We start from the raw sequence: 20,477 nt of genomic DNA, 5'->3' as shown, positions 1-20,477 counted from the left end.
TTTCTGTTTAAAAAAAAATAAACAAATGAAAAGTATTGGAGCATGCAGTATAAAAGAATAGGCACCAATGGGATGTACAATATACAATGTTACAGTGGGAAGTGAGCCAAAAAATGAGTAAAATAGTAAGTGGATTTCAAATGAAAATTAGGCAGGGATTTCTGTGGCCAATAAAATTGTTCAAGTTGTGTGGGATTAGCTAGGTATCCAACTTTTTAATTAAATGTATAACTTGGCTGGACCCTTATCCAACCAAGAGGATTTCAGATATTACCTAGCATTAGGACCCGGGTATCCTAGGTTGATAGCACGAGCAAGGACTAGATGGCTGGCTTTTGCAGCGGAGTTATCGGAAGAGTTGTGGCAGGAGGTGCTTGACACTTACCTCACCACTGTTACCTCTTCAGCCGATAGGATGATTCAGCTTAGGTTTCTTCATCAGATGTATTATACACCAGTAAGGTTGTTCCACATGCATAATAGAGACTCTGCAACCTGTCATAATGCCTGAGTGCTGAAGGGAATTTTTTTTCATATGGTGTGGGAGTGTACAAAGATAAGGCTTCTGTGGTCTACAGTGACAGTTTATAGCTAATAAATTTGCTCTTCCTAACATATGCTCCCCCTTGTGATGACTCTTGGGAATTTTTGAACAAGAGGAGTTGGATGTATATACCCAACTAATTCTTAGAATTCTTTATCTTGGTGTACAGAAGCTTATACCAAGGAGGTGGACGTCTATGGAAAAATAGACGTTAAGGATGTGGATGAAAGTAATAAATGATGAAATTCTGCTATACCGTATGACATGTGAGGCATGAGGTTCCCCCAAAAAGTTCAGTAAGGTGTGGTTTCGTTGGGTGGACTCTAAGGACACTCTGGGGGGAGAGAAGGATAATTTAGATGCATACATGGGGGTGGGGGAGATGCTGCTGCATGAATAAGGTATCTTGATAGGCCTTTACCAAGGTTAGGGGTTAAGTGCTACTCACTGTCTGATTAATGGGGCTTGCCCGGTCTGCATCTGCCCAATGGTTATTGTACACAGTTGGTATATCCAAAGGATGAGGCCTGTTGCCTCCTTGTTCATATGGGATCTTGGGGTGGGGAGGGGAGGAGGAGGGGTAGTTATGGTATTATCTTATTTTATTACTAATAGGCTATATATTTTCTTTGTTTAAAAAAAAAAAAATATATATATATATATATATCCGACTCATGGTAATAAGGTGTCTAGTGTAAGGCCCCAGATGGGATCTTCTATGTTTTGAGGTGCTGGCCCTTTGGTCGGTCCTGTGAATGTCTAATGTCAATATGTCTTGTTTCAAATATACATAATTTTTGTCTGTGATCCTTATTTTTTTGATAATAAAATCTTTAAAAAAAAAAAAACCGAACTTGACAAGATGTAAAATACCTCAGTGTAAGCTTCGGGGCAGGTGGAGGAGGAACCCTATATTATGGAACTCCTTTTGGATCAGCAGTAAAAAGGTGCATAAATAACAGAATTAGAGAGAAGAAAGGAAGAAGAAGGAAGAGGGAATTGAGAAGAAGAAAGTAAGGGGAGGACAGGGGGATAACCACTGACTCCAGACAATGCTCAGTCCTCCTTTTTTTAATGACTCGTAAAATACAAGTGCAGTGTGGCGTAAACACTATGGCAAACTCTGCGGAGCAATATATGCAAACAGACCCATAGTGTTGGTAGAGAGAAATGTTTCCTTGGTTTCATGAGGTTTTCTGAGCAATGCTGTGTTTTGCATGCCAGGCCTTTAAGAGAGGGCATTGACAAACCCTACTGCATCTGCTGTATCAGAATTTCCATATACCTAACTGCCACTGAGGTTTAGTGAAGCCTTTACACCTAATGAGCTGAAAAGTTCTGTACAATGGCATCATTGTGGGGTATGGAGGTGTACTAATGTTCCCATTTTGATGGTCCTAACAGAATACCACCTTCTCAGTGATAACGGTATTCATCACTCCCAAATCACATACAGCCCTTGATCCTTTGTATTTTTTTATTAGCATAGAAATCACACAAGAACTAGAATATTTTAAAAGAAGAAAAATGTGCTGCATCTCCTTTTAACAAAACGTCTAATTGCCACTGTTCTTTTTCAGAAACCCACCAGATGTACCATCATCACCTGGTCAAGGTAGGGATCCAGCTTGATGAATTTGTTTGCAGATCAGCTAGTTCTAGAATATCTGTCTTATAAACACCCCAGTCAGATTGATTTTTTAGGCTCACTGCCCATTTGGAAATGTGTTCTAGATGTTTTTTTTTTTTCATTTTGTCTTTATACATAGAGAAGGAAACTGGGGTACAGGTGCTGCTGACTCGTGGCAGTAATGAGTTTAGATTTTCGGATGCACTAAACCAACCTTTTTCAACCAGGGTGCCTTGGCAAAATGCCTAGAAACTGCCCACAAGTTGTATACAAGCCAGCAGGCGGATCAAGCCTGCCTATTGAAGCCACAGGCTTTCCTTGTGCAACATTACAACCTTCAAGCCGCCAGTGTCCTAACAACCAATGACATCATTAGTTGATAAGGAGAACATTGGGCACCTGCACAGCACCCTTGTTTGCCCCTGCCCTGACTCTCCCCTGCCCCTCTCTATCAGGACTGGGGTCACATCTGAGTGAGGAAGAGAAACATTGTAATACTAGTACCAGTATACTAGTATACTAGTACCAGTGTGTAAAGTTGTTTGTTAGGGAAGAAAAAAATTCACCGCTAATGTTGGGTGTCCTACGCATATGGGTGTTGCTGCATTATGTAAAACTATCAATTTATTTTTTTAAATTTTAGAATGGGGTGCCTCGAGATTGTGCAGAATTAAAAATGGTGACTGAAAAAAGGTTGAGAAACACGTCACTAAAAGATGGATAGGCTTATATGACCAAAGAAATGCGCTGAGGCCTGATTATCTCATTTCAAATGACTAGATTGCTGTGTATGAAGAGCTTTAGATTAATTAGGTGTTAACGGTGTGTGTGTGTGAAGGGAAGAAACAGAATGGTTACTTTGAGATTTAAATATTTGAGAACACATTCAAATACATGTAACACTTTTTTGTTTCAATATTTGCATTTTCAGCTGCCATTCGAAGATCGTCATCTATGTCCTATGTGGATGGACAGGTTGGAACATGGCCCAAAGAAAAGCGGTAAAAAATTTGAAAAATTCAAATGAATTTATATGTATATGGGTTCATCCTAAAAACTGACATGCAATATTAAGTGTCAATCAGTGTCTGTACTCAGTCACACTACACATAACAAGTACATAGCAATCTAATTGACACACAGTCCCCTGTGCATGAATCAAGTGAGTCTCCAGAAAGAAACGGCTCCAATGAGTGATGACTGTCACCAAGACCGCCACAAGTGAGTCCCACTCCCTTTACAATCAACAAGGTATATATGAAGCATAAGCGGTAGATAACACTTGGGGGACTCTACGCAGGTAGGTCCTTCTCACTTCCGGGTGTTTTTAAACAGGGGTACGGTCTTTCTCAATCAATTTTTATGGACGAGATTACACTATGGAACTGTGCATTATTTTTTGGGCGAGTGTAATAGCGTGAGATGTAAGTACCCGGAAGTGAGAATGACCTACCCGTGGAGAGTCTCCAGAGTGTTATCTACTGTTTATGCTTTATACCAGTCATCACTAAATGGCCCGAGTCACGGTTCTATTCGGACCTGCCGCGGTCCTGCCATTTAGGAACCTGCTCAGCCATCCTAACTGCTGTCATCCTCATCAAGCTTTGCATGGACGGCGGAAGGCTTGAGGCTGATATCGGAGGCAGTACAGTTCCGGCTGAAGGACAGGACTTCAAGTTAACTAGCAGGTGATTGGTTGCTAGCAATCAATCACAAGCTAGTTACCAGGAAAAGTTGTGCAGATCCTGCCCTCCTTTCAGAGCTGTCCTGCTTCTGAGGTATGCCTCATGCCTCCGGTTGTCCATGCAGAGATGTCCTGCTGCCAGTGTCCGCTCTAGACTAACGTGCCTTCCTCCTTGTGTAGGTAGGACATTAAAGAGAACTGTTACTGCTATGAATGATGTGGAGGAAGCCGAGGGTGCTGTGAAGAGGGGCCGAGGACAGGCATCTGAGGATGGGGGGGAGCTGAGGACAGGAATGTAAAGGGGTAGTGGGGGCTTAGGACAGGAATGTAAAGGGGTAGCGGGGGCTGAGGACAGGAATGTAAAGGGGTGCCGGGGCTGAGGACATGAATGTAAAGGGGTAGGGGTGCTGAGGACAGGGATGTAAAGGGGTAGGGGGGGCTGAGGACAGGGATGTAAAGGGGTAGGGGGGGCTGAGGACAGGAATGTAAAGGGATGGGGGGGGGCTGAGGACAGGAATGTAAAGGGGTGGGGGAGCTGAGAAAAGGATTGTAAAGGGGTGGGGGGGGGCTGAGGACAAGAATGTCAAGGGGTAGTGGCTGTGAGGACACAAAATGGTGTGGCAAGGAGTGAGGACAGGAATGGAAAGGGGTAGTGGCGGTGAGGGCAGGAATGGAAAGGGGTAGTGGAGGGTGGGGACAGGAATGCAAAGGGGTAGTGGAGGGTGGGAACAGGAATGTAAAGGGGTAGTGCAGGTGGAGACAGGAATGTAAAGGGGCAGTGGAGGCGAGGACAGGAATGTAAAGGGGTAGTGGAAGGACAAGAATGTAAAGGGGTAGTGGGATGAGGACAGGAATGTAAAGGGGTAGTGGAGGTGGGGACAGGAATGTAAAGGGGTAGTGCAGGTGGAGACAGGAATGTAAAGAGGTAGTGGAGATGAGGACAGGAATGTAAAGGGGTAGTGGATGTGAGGACAGGAATGTAAAGGGGTAGTGGATGTGAGGACAGGAATGTAAAGGGGTAGTGGATGTGAGGACAGGAATGTAAAGGGGTAGTGGAAGTGAGGACAGGAATGTAAAGGGGTAGTGGAGGTGAGGACAGGAATGTAAAGGGGATAGTGGGGTTAGGACAGGAATGTAAAGGGGTAGTGCAGGTGGAGACAGGAATGTAAAGAGGTAGTGGAGATGAGGACAGGAATGTAAAGGGGTAGTGGATGTGAGGACAGGAATGTAAAGGGGTAGTGGATGTGAGGACAGGAATGTAAAGGGGTAGTGGATGTGAGGACAGGAATGTAAAGGGGTAGTGGATGTGAGGACAGGAATGTAAAGGGGTAGTGTAGGTGAGGACAGGAATGTAAAGGGGATAGTGGGGTTAGGACAGGAATGTAAAGGGGTAGTGTAGGTGAGGACAGGAATGTAAAGGGGATAGTGGGGTTAGGACAGGAATGTAAAGGGGTAGTGGGGGTGAGGACAGCACTAGAGCACTGGGCTGTGGAGGGGGCGCGAGCAGCTGTCTTAGAGTGGAGGGGAGAACTGAGCGATCAGTGGTCTTAGAAGTGGCGGGGGCCAGATGCAGCATCGGAACAATGCTGCATTTACCTAGGTGAAAATAAATGTTTATTTTTTTGTGAAGTTATAAATGTTTTTTTTTGAGTGTGTATAAACAGTGGTCATTATGAGATACTCAGTGTCACTGACCATGGGACACAGTCTCTCATCATTTGGAAAATATTTTACCCCAGTTTCATTTCAACTTTTTTTTTTTTATTTTACTGAAAACTGAATTTACATGCTAATACAATACAAAGTGCTGAACACATTTGAAATGTATCCTGTTTCCAGTCAGAGTCTCTAAATTGTCTGAGGATGATGGAGAAAATATTGAATCTATTTACTCCATGTTAATAGCATTTTCACAGACTGATGTACATCCTTCAGATATTACTCCCTTGGTAAGCTAACTTTATCTAAGCATACAAAGTAGGAAAGGAAAATCTTTTTAGATATATAACCTAAAACATGTTTCAGAAACAGGAGGTCCAATTTTCCACTGTACATATCAGTTAATGCAATCAGATTACTCTGCCATTATACTTAAAAGTCCAGGATAACTTTGTACTTGGTGTTTCCTCCCAGGTTAACATTTGACTTGCCTTCTTCCTGAAGAATGATGCATGCCAGTTCTGTCATACAGCTGTAGTTCACCTTTTACCTGAAAGGCTTATGATCTTTCAAATATGTTTCCCATTTTAGATCTTCGGTGCATGGTGTATCTTTTGACATATCTTTTGATAAAGAGGATGGAATGAAAGTCACAACCCCAAGCAGACCAATCCGGAGGTCAATTAGTAATGAAGGCTTTTCTCTCAGTCTCACTCGGGTACCCAGACACATCCGTAAAAATCTTTCCTTCCAACCAATTAATGGCCAAGGGGAGTCAGTTGGCATTAGTGAAGAATGGATTCATACTCCACAAAACCATAATGATTTGTCACCAACCAGCAGCCAGTTGGACTCTGATGATAGTGATCAAAACAGAAGGCCAAATGGACCTGTTGAAAATTGGGTTAATGTAGATCAGCTGGACTCTCAGGTAGAACCCCCAAGCATAGAAGAAGCACTTGAAATCATTCACAACCCAGAAAAGACTTCTGTTATAGGAGATCAGATGAACAATGGCTTTTTTCTTCATAGCAATGATGTAAATTTAGGTCTGCAACTATCTCCACAAGGTCTTACAGACCCTAATATAGACCTCTTTGAGAAAAAAGAAGCATTAAGTGATGTTACTGACAATACAGAAGTAGATACTGGAATTCATGTTCCTTCAGAAGATATTCCAGAAACCATGGATGAAGATTCTTCTTTGAAAGATTATACTGTAAGTTTAGATTCTGACATGGATGACCCTTTGAAAGTTCACCAGGACTATGTTAATCTGAACTCCAATCTTAGAGAAGCAGTTAGTCCCTGTCCTAGCTCAGTAAGTGGCAAATCGCAGGCAGGCAGTTCGGCCTCTTCGAGTTCCGGAATCAAAATGACCAGCTTTGCAGAGCAGAAGTTTAGAAAACGGAATAATGCAGATGGCAGGAGTAGTGGAAGCAGTTCCCAAAAAACTACCCCTGAAGGTTCGGAATTAAACATACCTCAGGTGGTTGCATTTGGCCAAATACAAGAGGAAAACTCTCTGCCACAGGGCAAAGACACTACACAACTGTTGGCATCTGAAGTTGTCCAGCTGAGAATGAAATTGGAGGAAAAAAGAAGGGCTATTGAAGCACAGAAGAAGAAAGTAGAGGCGGCATTTACTCGCCAGAGGCAAAAAATGGGTAGAACTGCATTTCTCACAGTGGTTAAAAAGAAGGGAGATGGGATCTCTCCCTTACAAGAGGAAGCAGGATGTTTAGAAAATGAAAAGGTCACTCAAGAAACATCTGAAACCAAGGAACCAAGAACTTCTAATGGAAAGCGTGTAAGACTAAAAGTAAATAGTGATGAATCACCTAGATGGCCAAAATCCCCAACAACGCCTGTAGATACTGAAAAATCTTGGAATCTTCCAAGTCCAAGTGAGGAAAACATGACTGAGGTGGATGTAGTGGAATATACACGATCTATTGAAAAACTAAATTCCTCATTGAACTTTCTTCAACAGGAAATGCAGAGATTAGCTTTGCAGCAGGACATGTTGATGCAGATGAGGGAGAAACAGGCCTGGGTTATCTCTCCACCTCAACCTTCTCCACAAAAGCAGTTACCGCGAGAGCAGTTACCGCGAGAAATGAAACCAGCCACAAAACCCTCCGTTACATGGTCTCCAGTCCCTTGTTTTACTATGGAGTCACCGCGCCAAACTCACAGATCACCCCAGGCTTCAGTTAAAAGGACTGTGTCCTTCTCTTCAAAGCCCCAGAGAACTCCTCGACCCAATGAACTTAAAATAACCCCTTTAAACCGTACTTTAACACCTCCACAATCTGTAGATAGTCTTCCTCGTCTGCGAAGGTTTTCTCCAAGCCAGACCCAGACAAGATCATTTGTATGCTTTGGAGATGATCACAATCCTAATTTACAAGAACATGAGGCTAGGGATGATCTGGAAACTGCTAGTGACATTTCCAGAAATGAGGATTCTGAGAAGGAATGGGATACTGATCAGACTTTTGAGAAACGTGTAGGAGTAAAGAAAAAACCAATTGAATCAACCGTGTCGGAAGTATTATCCCAACCTATTGTAGAAACTGTATGTGTAACACCAAATGATGAAACATTCAGTCAGAGAAGCTTCTCCACCTCCAAAAATGCAAGTCTGATTGAAGTCCCACTCTCAAAGTTACAGCCCCCAGATGAGGCACCTGAAGGAAATGAAATGGAACCTGAGAAAGATCTTATCACTGAAGACCAGAAAGTTTGCTGTGGCTTCTTTTTTAAGGTTAGTAAGCTTTCTTTTTAAATATATTTCTTGTGTTCATATCTCTTGTCCTTTTACATGTTGGAGAAATCTGTTGTAGTGTTGTTTTTATAACGCGCATAGAGAAATTGAAAGGTTAGTCATTGTTGACTTTGTTTAAAAATACTAGGTGTTTGGTAGCTGTACTGGTCCTGTGACATCAAGAACTACTAACCTAAAACAAGCCTAGAGCTTGCAAAGTCAGGCCACAATATTTACATACTTGTTCTGGGTTTGGGTTACTGGAAAAGTATTGAAGCCACTTGGCAACAAGACCAGTAGGCAATTAGCATTTCCAGGAGAGATCAGCAGTATCAGGCTTCAAATTTCTGCTGCCACAGCATTGTTCTGTCTCAAAGTAGGGGTGATGTATCTATATAATGTAACCTTCTTTTTTTTTCTTTTGTTAATCTGCAAAACACTGAAAAAGATCTTTGTTTTTAGCAGTGTATGTGTTGTCGATCCCCTTTGCAAGTGGTTGTGTGGGTAAAAAAAGTGGTGAATGATAACTGAGTAACAGAAATCTAGAGGAGTACAGAGTTGACAGAGGGACAAAGCATTCTATATAGAGAAGTGATATGAGTGACACAGGGTAGCCTGTCTAATACAATATCTTAAAACGAAAAAATGTAACTAAAAGAAAAGCCCTTTTTTCCTATTTTGGGTAGCCTAAGAGAGCATTCTAGCCCCTGTCAGTTTTGTTTTTTTTCCCCATGTGTCCCATTGAGGAGATTTTCCTTCACTTTTTGTTCCAATGCCAATGCAGGAAGTGAGAGGAAATTCTTCCAAACTTAGAGAATCCATATTTGATACCAGGGTTGTCAGAACTAGTGTCCCCATAAGATTTCCCCTCAATTATGTTCTGGTGACAACCCAAAATGTGGGAATTTTTCACTTTCACTCTTGGTGATAATGGTACACAGGCCAAAAAGACCAGATGAATCTCCGTAACATGGCACAGACAGCTATAAAATCCTGATGGGTGTTAGAATTCCTCTCCACTCTATCCAAAACTAAAAAAAAAAAAGTTGTGCCTTCATATAATGTAATTACCTCTTTCCTGGACAGGCCAATTTTCAGGTTTCATCGCAGTCACACTTTGAATGACAACTACCCAAATTATTTATATATATATATATATATATATATATATATATATATATATATATATATATATATATATATATATATTATTTATTTTTAGACACAGCTATTTTTTGGTGGTATTTATTCGCCACTGGGTTTTTTATTTTTTGCTATATAAACTGAATAATACAAAAAACTTTTAAAACAAAACACATTTTTCTTAGTTTCTGTTAAAAAAAAAACAATGCCGCTATTGCGTGATCTGTTGGGGGGGTTGTTATTCCTGGTGGGGTTTCCGGCCAGGGTTCCCCTGATGCCAAATGATTACTGGACCCCTCAGGGGATCCTGGAGACTGCATGCCATGGATGCTGCCATTTTCTCTTAGATTGTTCAGCGGCCATATTTTTGAAGTCCCTATTGAATTGCATGGGCTGCCATTTTGTTGTGGTATCCCCATTGAAATGCATTGGGCAGTCATTTTCTCGGAGTCCGTAAACGCTGTACAGCAGGGAGTGGCTGGGCCTTTACTGTAGTGCTGACCCAGGTATTTCCTCTTCATGTAAGGATTGTTTCTGCACATTTAAGACCAACTCTGCTATCCTTGATATCGGGTGGTGGTGAGTCTATTGGGGGTCCCTGTAGGTCGCTCTCTCACCCTGCTTTTTGCAGAACTTTCGTAACAGGGGCTTATAGTACCACTGGTGCAGTGGTGTGGGGCAGTTTTTGTCGCAGTTTTCTTAAAGTGACACTGCGCTCTCCGGGTCCACATGGAGTCCCAGGAGCAAGTTTCACCTGCTGATCCCCTCCTTGGGGTTGCGGGGACCTCGGGGTCGCAACCCCTGTCTGCTTTCAACGGCGGTTTCTAAAACCTGGTTTCAAAAGTGGATTTGGTCTTAAAGAAGACAACTAGTAAAAAGCGCCCAATGCCCTCTCCTGTATCCTTGGACTCTGAGGTTGATTTGGCTGCCACAGATGCGTGCTACCCTGAGGGTTCTGCTTCATCGCACTCTGATGGTGAGGACGAACTATCCTCATCTGCTGCCGTGCGGGAAAATGCGCTGGTGGAGGCACTTATAGTGTCAGTGCGGGAAACTCTAAAAATGGCAGACGATTCTGCAGCATCAGGAACGCAGGTGTCATTTGGCATACGCAAATCCCCTAAGTCGAGCAAGGTTTTCCCTTTTCCGGAACCTTTTGGCAAAATTGTCTCTGAACAGTGGGGGCGCCTCAAACACGTCTTAGTGGTGCCGAAGCGCTTTAAGAGGCGCTGTCCCTTCGCAGATGCTGTAACCAATAAATGGATCGTTCCACCGAAGGTGGACCATCCAGTCTCCAGACTAAACAAATCTACTGTGTCCCGGTGGAGGAGTCTGCTGTCTTTTAAAGACCCTGTGGATAGAAGGATTGAGACTCTGTCTTGCCACTTACATGTGATAACAGGCTCAATACTTAGACCAGTCTTCGCTTTCACTCTGGTGTCCCAGACCATGATGGAATGGGCAAAGCTACTAAAACGTGACTTGGAAGCAGAACAGCTTCCTCTGGTGGCAGAGCTAACGGACCAGATGGTCCAAGCCCTACTGTTTATATGTGATGTGTCTTTAGATGCGGCCCCTCTTGTAGCCAGAGTATCCGTGGTAGGGGTAGCCATTAGACGCATGGTGTGGCTAAAAATCTGGTCTGCTGACCAGGCTTCCAAAAAGGCTCTATCAGATCTCTCCTTTATGGGGGACCGCTTATTTGGGTCTTCCTTGGATAAACTAATCAAAGGACTCACAGGTGGGAAGAGTAATCTTCTTCCCCAATCGGCTAAGGGCAAGTCACCGCGTAATAGATGGGGTCCTTATTTCACAGCACACAGGCGGCCCTTTTGTGCCCCCCGGCACGCAAGAGAAAGGATCTAAGCCATTTAGATCAACTGGGGGTTCCAAGAAGACGTGCTCGGGTAAGCTGGGAGCAGGCCCTTCCAGATCTGCAAACAAACCTCCTTCTGCATGAAGAGACACCCTCACACACATCTTTGTTTCTTTTCAGAACCATAGACCTCCTTGATTCAGGACAAATGGGTCCACGAACTGACCTGTACGGGTCCGAAAGATTATTCCTGTCTAATCTACACCTATCTTCAGATCGGTTAAGGGATCTATGAGAGGTGGTACAAGATCTGCTGTCGCAAAGGGTGATTGTGCCGGTTCTCTCTTGGGAACGCTTTCAAGGGTGTTATTCAAACCTGTTTACTGTTCCCAGAAAAGAAGGGAAAGTGCGTCCAACTCTGGACCTCAAGGCTCTGAATCGCTTCATGCGGGTACAGAGGTTTCGAATGGAGTCCGTTTGCGCGGTAGTGGCGTCCCTCCACCAATGGGACTTCTTGGCCTCTATTGATATCAAGGACGCATACCTGCACATCCCTATTTACGCTGGACACCAGTGTTTTCTTCGCTTCGCGGTAGGAGATGAACATTATCAATTTGTGGCGTTACCCTTTGGTCTCGCCTCCGCCCCAAGGGTCTGTTGTCTCCTGTATTGACATTACTGTGACAGCGGGGGCTTGCGGTACTAGGGTATCTGGACGATCTCCTCTTTTAAGAGCAGACTCCCACTCTGTTCTGGTGGGCGATCTGTCAATCACAGGCCCCAGGATCCTTCGGCCGACGCCACAGACGCACTGGTTGCTCCTTGTGGTCAGTATCGGCTGATCTATGCGTTTCCTCTGCTGAAATTTCTGCCGAGGCTTCTGCGCAGAATAGAGGTGGAGGAATTCTGGTGGCCCCAGACTGGCATCGCCGGTCGTGGAACGCAGATCTGGTAAGGTTGGTCGCCGATGCTCCTCGAAGACTTCCTCTCAGGGAAGATCTGCTGTCTCAAGGGCCGATCTTCCTTCCTGCTTTACAGTCACTGGCTTTAACGGCGTGGCTGTTGAAAGCAAGGTATTGAAGGATAGGTGTCTTTCTGACTCAGTGATTCCTACACTGTTGAAGGCTAGAAAATCTACCTCCAGGAAGATTTATCATCGTACGTGGAAATTGTACATCTCATGGTGTGAATTGCTTAAGGTGCATCCACGCTCCTTTTCAGTGGCCAGTATTTGGGCTTTTCTCCAAAGAGGGGTTGAACAGCAGTTGGCCTTGGGTACTATTAAAGGCCAGGAGTCGGCTTTGGCGTTTTACCAATGCCCTTTAGCTACGTATTCCTTGATTCGCACTTTTATTCAAGGAGTTTGCCATATGGCTCCTCCGATATGGTCCCGTTACATCCATTTGACCTTAACTTGGTGCTGTCTGTTCTTCAAAAACCTCCCTTTGAAAACATTAAGGAGATTCCTCTGCTTACACTGTCACAGAAGGTAGCCTTCTTGGTGGCTATTACCTCTGCTCGCAGAGTGTCTGAATTGGCGGCGCAATCCTACCGTTCACCTTATCTTATCTGGACCTAATCAGTTGTTTCTTCCGAAGGTGGTTTCTGATTTACATTTGAATGAAGACATTGTGCTGCCTTCACCCTGTCCTAAGCCCAAGCATCCCAAGGAAATTGCATTGCATTCTTTGGACTTGTTTCAGGCAGTTAGGGTTTACCTGCCATTTATGGAGCCTTTCAGGAAGTCAGACTCTTTGTCCTCACGGAAGGACCTCTGAAAGGGATTGGCTGCGCCTGCTGCAACCATATTCAGGTTGTACAGGCTTATTCAATTAAGGGTCAGGTTCCACCTTTCCCTGTGAAGGCCCATTCTACTAGGGTGCTGAGTGCCTCTTGGGCTTTTCGCCATCAGGCGTCCGTAACACGAATTTGCAAGGTGGCAATTTGGTCGTCTGTGCACACCTTCACAAAATTCTACAAAGTAGATGTGTTGTCATCATCGGATGCATCGAAAATTACACTTTGCTACAATGTAAAGCAGTGAGTGTAGAGCTTGTATAACAGTGTAAATTTGCTGTCCCCTCAAAATAACTCAACACACAGCCATTAATGTCTGGCAACAAAAGTGAGTACACCCCTAATTGGAAATGTCCAAATTGGGCCCAAAGTGCCAATATTGTGTGCGGCCACCATTATTTTCCAGCACTGCCTTAACTCTCTTGGGCATGGAGTTCACCAGAGCTTCACAGGTTGCGACTGGAGTCCTCTTCCACTCCTCCATGATGACATCACAGAGCTGGTGGATGTCGGAGACCTTGCTCTCCTCCACCTTCCGTTTGATGATGCCCCACAGATGCTCAATAGGGTTTAGGTCTGGAGACATGCTTGGCCAGTCCATCACCTTTACCCTCAGCTTCTTTAGCAAGGCAGTAGTCGTCTTGGAGGTGTATTTTGGGTCATTATCATACTGGAATACTGCCCTGGGGCCCAGTGTCCGAAGGGAGGGGATCATGCTCTGATTCAGTATGTCACAGTACATGTTGGTATCATGGTTCCATCAATGAACTGTAGCTCCCCAGTGCCGGCAGCACTCAAGCAGCCCCAGACCATGACACTCCCACCACCATGCTTGACTGTAGACAAGACACATTTGTCTTTGTACTCCTCACCTGGATGCCGCCACACAAGCTTGACACCATCTGACCCAAATAAGTTTATTTTGGTCTCATCAGTCCACAGGACATGGTTCCAGTAATCCATGTCCTTAGTCTGCTTGTCTTCAGCAAACTGTTAATGGACTTTCTTGTGCATCTTCTTTAGAAGAGGCTTCCTTCTGGGAGCCATGGCGAGGCCTGTTCTGAGTGGAACCTGTACTGTTAAAGCGATGTATGGTCTTGGCCATCGTGCTCCAGCTCAGTTTCAGGGTCTTGGCAATTTTCTTATAGCCTTGGCCATCTTTATGTAGAGCAATCATTCTTTTTTTCAGATCCTCAGAGTTCTTTGCCTGAGGTGCCATGTTGAACTTCCAGTGACCAGTATGAGAGAGTGAGAGTGATAACATCAAATTGAACACACTTGCTCCCCATTCACACCTGAGACCTAACGCGAACAAATCACATGACCCCTAGGAAGGAAAATGGCTAGTTGGGTGCAATTTGGACATGTTCACTTAGGGCTGTACTCACTTTTGTTGCCAGCGGTTTAAACATTAATGGCTGTGTGTTGAGTTATTTTGAGGGGACAGCAAATTTACACTGTTATACAAGCTGTACACTCACTACTTTACACTGTAGCAAAGTGTAATTTCTTCAGTGTTGTCACGTGAAAAGATATATTAAAATAATTACAAATATGTGAGGGGTGTACTCACTTTTGTGAGATTGTGTGTGTGTGTGTGTGTGTGTGTGTATGTGTATAATAGTGTGTATGTATGTATATATATATATATATATATATATATATATATATATATAAATATATCTATATGTATATCTATCTTGTGTTTTTGTGTAATTTTATTCTTTGGAATGTTTTGGAATTGTACGAGAAACCCCACACAGGTGTGGAATGAACGACAGTGTCCCTGCCAGAAACTGAAGCAGATCCTCAGTGATACGAGGCAAGAGTGCTAACTATGTAGCCACCATGCTCCATAAGTAAAATAAGAAAGGGATCAAGGATATGAATGTGTATCCTCCATGAATGTATGGAAGTTTTCATGCAAGGAGACCTTTTACATTTGTTTAGCATATGTTGAATATGTAAAACTGGTGTGGTTTTTGTAGTACAGTAAATGTGAACCATTTCTTTTTTGAGAGCTGTATGGGTTCATAAAACAGTTGTTACTATGCCATAGGATGATCGCCAAGAGGAAAATGATATGGCTGCCAAACGTGCAGCTCTACTGGAGAAGAGACTGCGGAGAGAGCGTGAAAATCATCAGAAGAAACTGGAGCAGGAAATGGAGCAAGAGATGAAGAAAGAGGAGGCCAGGTAAGTGCAGAGGACCCTTACATGTGGTAAATGCTTAGCAAAAAAAAAAAAAAAACGGCTCCTACCTACGTTAAGTATTAAAATGCATCTGCAGCCAAAACTTTATTTTTTTTAAGCTTTGGTTAGTGTAGAGTAGAATTATCCACCCCGTTAGGTTTCATAAAAAAAACAAATAAAATGAATACTGCTTAAATGCCCCAAACTGTTATCCCAGCCGACTGGTCACAAAGTTTTCTTTTTTTTTTTCTTCTTAAAGATCTATTTATTAAATTAATAAAAAAAAAAAAGACATACAGGAAGAAAAAAAAAAAAAAAACAGCACAAAACAATTTACAAAAAAGCAAACCATAAACAGTATTTGCAGAATTCTCATACGTATCTTATAGGCATTGATTTTACAAGTTATAGAGTTCCATCTAAAGTTTTATTGTAGGCAAGTATATCATTTGTCAGTGTGTGGTGTATAACTAGCAAAGTGAGGTAGGGACATATCCTCATTGGAATTCAGGGATGAGAGTCAAGGGATTAGCTAACCATCGATCCCAAAGTTTGTGAAATGTTTTAACTCTTTTCCGATTTTCAAAAGTGACTTTGTACAGTGGGAGAGAGTCATTGGCTAATTTCAGCCAAAGGGATCTTGTTAGAGATAACGATCCTTACCAAGACAGTAGGAGGGACTTCTTTGCATAAAAATAAAGGCTACAAAGCAGTCTCCTAGCATGAAAATGAATGGTCAAATCACCGAAAATACCCAAAAGACAATTCTTGGGGTTTAGAATATTTGGTAGGCCCAATGCAGAGCAGATAAAGTGATTTATATCTATCCAGAATTCCCAAACTATAGGGCATGTCCAGAAACTGTGGCGAAAATCAGCATCTTGACTACAGACCCTGAAGCATTTGGCTGGGGGAGATAACCCCATTTTAAATAGTCTGGCAGAAGTAAAATGGGAGTGGTGGAAGACTTTAGTTGTATAACATGATCTCTAGAAGAATTGACAAAGGTACCATATATATCACTGAACTGAGACCAGTCCCACTCCGTGAAAGATATATCCATGGAAGCCCATCTGGCGTGTGCAGCCTGGAATTTAAAGTAGGAGTCAGCAATGAGGGCGGTATAATAAGTGGAAAGAAGTTTAGTAGAGTCTGGGCGTCTCAACATTTTCTCCAGGGGTGGAACCTGAATTGGGTTATCCAAAGAACCCACATTGCGCAGGCACTGCATGTCTGAGTTGATAGTAGTAGAATAGGTATGTACGTGGCAGATCGAAGTCCATGTGTATTTGGTAGAAGGATTTGAACCCCTGTGGGGTATACAAATGACATAAGTATTTGACCCTTTTAGAATACCATCTTTGTGGGTCAGGTATGGAACATAGTTCCTTAAAGTTAGGATTAAACCACAAGGGATTATTGGAGGATGCTGACAACAAACCCCTGGAAATTTTAGCTACTATATACTGGAACAGGGATAGGGGTGTATGTAGAAGCGATGTGCCCAGACAATCTGAAACACAGCCCCTATAGATAACATTATGGAGAGTTTATAGGGAGGAGGCAATAGCCCCCTCTGTAGTGGTACAAGCATTAGCAGAAACCGGATGCAGCCAATCATGAATGGGAACTAGTTGGGATGCCAAGTAATATAGGTAGAAGTTGGGGAACGCCAGTCCTGCCAAATGAGTTGGGAGTTGCAGGCCACAATGTTTTCTGGTGCTGATCGGGTTGAGTACTGGTTTGTCGGGCACATCAAAGAGTACAACAATAAAAGGGTGCCTGTCTGCACATTGCCTCGACATATAGTGAGCTTCTCTTAGTAAAAAATGGCTTCAGCTTGGTCTCCTACCCATGGGAGAACCCCCTCCCAACATGTTCTGCCCGGCTTAATCCTAATCTTTACTAAGAGGAACTCACTATATGAGCAGTGTGTGGACAGGTGCCATTTTATTGCAGTTGGGGTTTATATTTTTGTCTCTCTGTATCCTGTTTAATTTATTCTTAAACGACCTAGAGGAGGGGATATCTAGCACAATCTTGGTATTTGCGGATGATACTAAATTAAGCATGCCAATCTCTTCGATGCAGGATGTGGAAACCTTACAAACGGACCTGAACAAAATAATGGGGTGGGCAACTACATGGCAGATGAGGTTTATTGTTAAAAAATGTAAAGAAATGCACTTGGGCGTCAGAAACACGAAAGTAAGCTACTCACTGGGGGGGAACCTCTGGGTGAATCTAAGATGGAAAATGACCTGGGGGTCCTAATGGACAACAGGCTTGGCAGTGGCATGCAATGCCAAGCCGCTGCAAGCAAAGCCAACAAAATACTGGGATGTATAAAAAAGGGGATTCACTCCAGAAATTAAGGGATTATTCTTCCACTCAACAAGACTCTGGTCCGGCCACACCTGGAATATGCTGTCCAGTTCTGAGCACCGGTCCTCAGGAAGGATGTGCTGGAGCTGGAGAGAGTCCAGAGAAGGGCAACAAACATAATTAGGGAAATGAAGGGCATCCGCTATGAGGAAAGACTACAAGCACTGAACTTATTCTCTCTGGAGAAGACGCTTGAGGGGGGATATGATATCAATGTACAAATACTGTACTGGTGATAACCCTAGCATAAGGAACAAACTTTTCAGAGAAAGGGAATACAATAAGACACGTGGCCACTCATTAAAACTAGAGGAAAAACGGTTTAACCTTTAAAATACGTAAGGGGTTCTTTACTGCCAGAGCAGTAAGGATGTGGAATTCTCTTCCACAAGCAGTAGTATCAGCAGGAAGCATCAATAGCTTCAAAAAACTATTGGATGGGCACCTTAAAGACCACATCATAAAGGGGTATACAATGTAGGGTTAACATCAAACACACACGCACATCATAGGTTGAACTGGGTGGACTGATATCGTTTTTCAACCTCACAAACTATGTACAGTCAGGTCAATAACTATTGGGACATCTACACAATTCTAATCTTTTTGGCTCTATACACCACCACAATGGATTTGAAATGAAACAAACAAGATGTGCTTTAACTGCAGATTTTCAGCTTTAATTTGATGGTATTTTCATCCAAATCAGGTGAAAGGTGTAGGAATTACAACAGTTTGTATATGTGCCTCCCACTTTTTAATAGACCAAAAGTAATGGGACAATTGGCTGCTCAGCTATTCCATTGCCAGGTGTGTGTTATTCCCTCATTATCCCATTTAAGGAGCACATAAAAGGTCCAGAGTTCATTTCAAATGTGATATTTGCATTTGGAATCTGATGCTGTCAACTCTCAATATGAGATCCAAAGAGTTGTCACTATCAGTGAAGCAAGCCATCATTATGCTGAAAAAACAAAACAAACCCTTTAGAGAGATAGCAAAAACATTAGGTGTGGCCAAATCAACTGTTTGGAACATTCTTAAAAAGAAAGAACGCACCGGTGAGCTCAGCAACACCTAAAGACCCGGAAGACCACAGAAAACAACTGTGGTGGATGACCGAAGAATTCTTTCCCTGGTGAAGAAAACACTCTTCACAACAGTTGGCCAGATCAAGAACACTCTCCAGGAGGTAGGTGTATGTGTATCAATGTCAACAATCATGAGAAAACTTCAGTTCAGTGAATACAGAGGGTTCACCACAAGATGTAAACCATTGGTGAGCCTCAAAAACAGAAAGGCCAGTCTAGAGTTTGCCAAACAACATCTAAAAAAAGCCTTTACAGTTCTGGAACAACATCCTGTGGACGGGTGAGACCAAGATCTACTTGTACCAAAGTGATAGGAAGAGTATGGAGAAGGAAAGGAATTGCTCATCATCCAAAGCATACCACCTCATCGGTGAAGCATGGTGGTGGTAGTGTAATGGCGTGGACATGTATGGCTGCCAATGGAACTGGTTCTCTTGTATTTGTTGATGATGTGACTGCCGACAAAAACAGCAGGATGAATTCTGAAGTGTTTCGAGCAATATTATCTGCTCATATTCAGCCAAATGCTTCAGAACTCATTGTACAACGCTTCACAGTGCAGATGGACAATGACCCGAAGCATACTGCGAAAGCAACCAAAGAGTTTTTATAAGAGAAAGAAGTGGAATGTTATGCAATGACCAATTCAAGCACCTGACCTGAATCTGATTGAGCATGCATTTCACTTGCTGAAGACAAAACTGAAGGAAAAATGGCCCAAGAACAAGCAGGAACTGAAGACAGTTGCAGTAGAGGCCTGGCAGAGCATCACCAGGGATGAAACCCAGTGTCTGGTGATGTCTATGCATTCCAGACTTCAGGCTGTAATCGACTGCAAAGGATTTGCAACCAAGTATTAAAAAGTGAAAGTTTGATTTAGGAATGTTAATTTGTCCCATTACTTTTGGTCCCTTAAAAAGTGGGAGGCACATATACAAACTGTTGTAATTTGTTATTCATACACCGTTCACCTGATTTGGATGTAAATACCCTCAAATTAAAGCTGAAAGTCTGCAGTTAAAGCACATTGTGTTTGTTTTTATTTAAAAAAAGATTAGAATTGTGTCAATGTCCCAATATTTATGGACCGGACTGTAACTATGTAACTAGTGACTATTGTCACTAGTGATGAAAGTAGGCAAAATCCAGAATTCTAAGTCACTGGAACAATAGAGGACATTTTTCTTTGGGGGCACTTGTTGCTGTAATGATGTAAAAGGGTATTTCTCTCACTTTGGAGAGATTTCCTCTCACACTACTGCCGGTGGTGGGGCTCTCATTTGCGTGGGCACAGCAGCCTGTTCACTAAGATGGACTGCTGTACCTGTGTAAAATGCAGGGGGAAAAAAAAATGTTTCTCTTTTGTTCATTGACGGACACAGCTCTTGGTATTCAAAACCATTGGGTTATACTGCCCTCTACAGGAGTAGGACACTAGGCAGAAAGAAAATTCTGGCTATACCCATGGGCAGTCCCAGGGGGTATACTCCCTCTCTATGCTATAGCCACTCAGTTTTTTTCTGCCTAGTCAGAAGTAAGGACCTAGTTCATTGCTGGGAACTTTGGTCCTGGCAAAATTTTTTAGATAGGAAATTTTTTCCTCCTGGATTTTTCCTGTGAGATCTACAATCAATTGCTGGACTGGGCGACGGGCTGGATAACTAGATCTAGTGGTCATCCCAGTCTGGCCAGAGAGTGTGCGCAGACCTCAGCTCCAGGCTAGGACGGCCATGACAGCCCCACTGGACGGGGGCTGGCTTGCGAG

The 20,477-nt window shown here is 43.1% G+C and overlaps 1 protein-coding gene across 2 annotated transcripts in view; it reads left to right on the top strand.

The window, feature by feature from the left end:
- The window catches only part of CAMSAP2 (calmodulin regulated spectrin associated protein family member 2), a 172,699-nt gene that overhangs the window by 117,443 nt on the left and 34,779 nt on the right, over window positions 1-20,477 (top strand). For both annotated transcript variants that reach the window (XM_082264771.1, XM_082264770.1), the window contains 4 exons: window positions 2,125-2,159; window positions 3,106-3,175; window positions 6,109-8,287; window positions 15,103-15,239. In XM_082264771.1, coding sequence (XP_082120897.1) covers window positions 2,125-2,159; window positions 3,106-3,175; window positions 6,109-8,287; window positions 15,103-15,239 — 2,421 coding nt within the window. The remainder of the gene's footprint in view (window positions 1-2,124; window positions 2,160-3,105; window positions 3,176-6,108; window positions 8,288-15,102; window positions 15,240-20,477) is intronic.

The sequence above is a fragment of the Pelophylax lessonae genome (assembly GCF_965119305.1).
Source record: "Pelophylax lessonae genome assembly, chromosome: 8".
In the NCBI taxonomy this organism is placed as follows: domain Eukaryota; kingdom Metazoa; phylum Chordata; class Amphibia; order Anura; family Ranidae; genus Pelophylax; species Pelophylax lessonae.
Note: the sequence above shows the minus strand (reverse complement) of the source record. Positions and strands in the feature narration are given on the sequence as shown.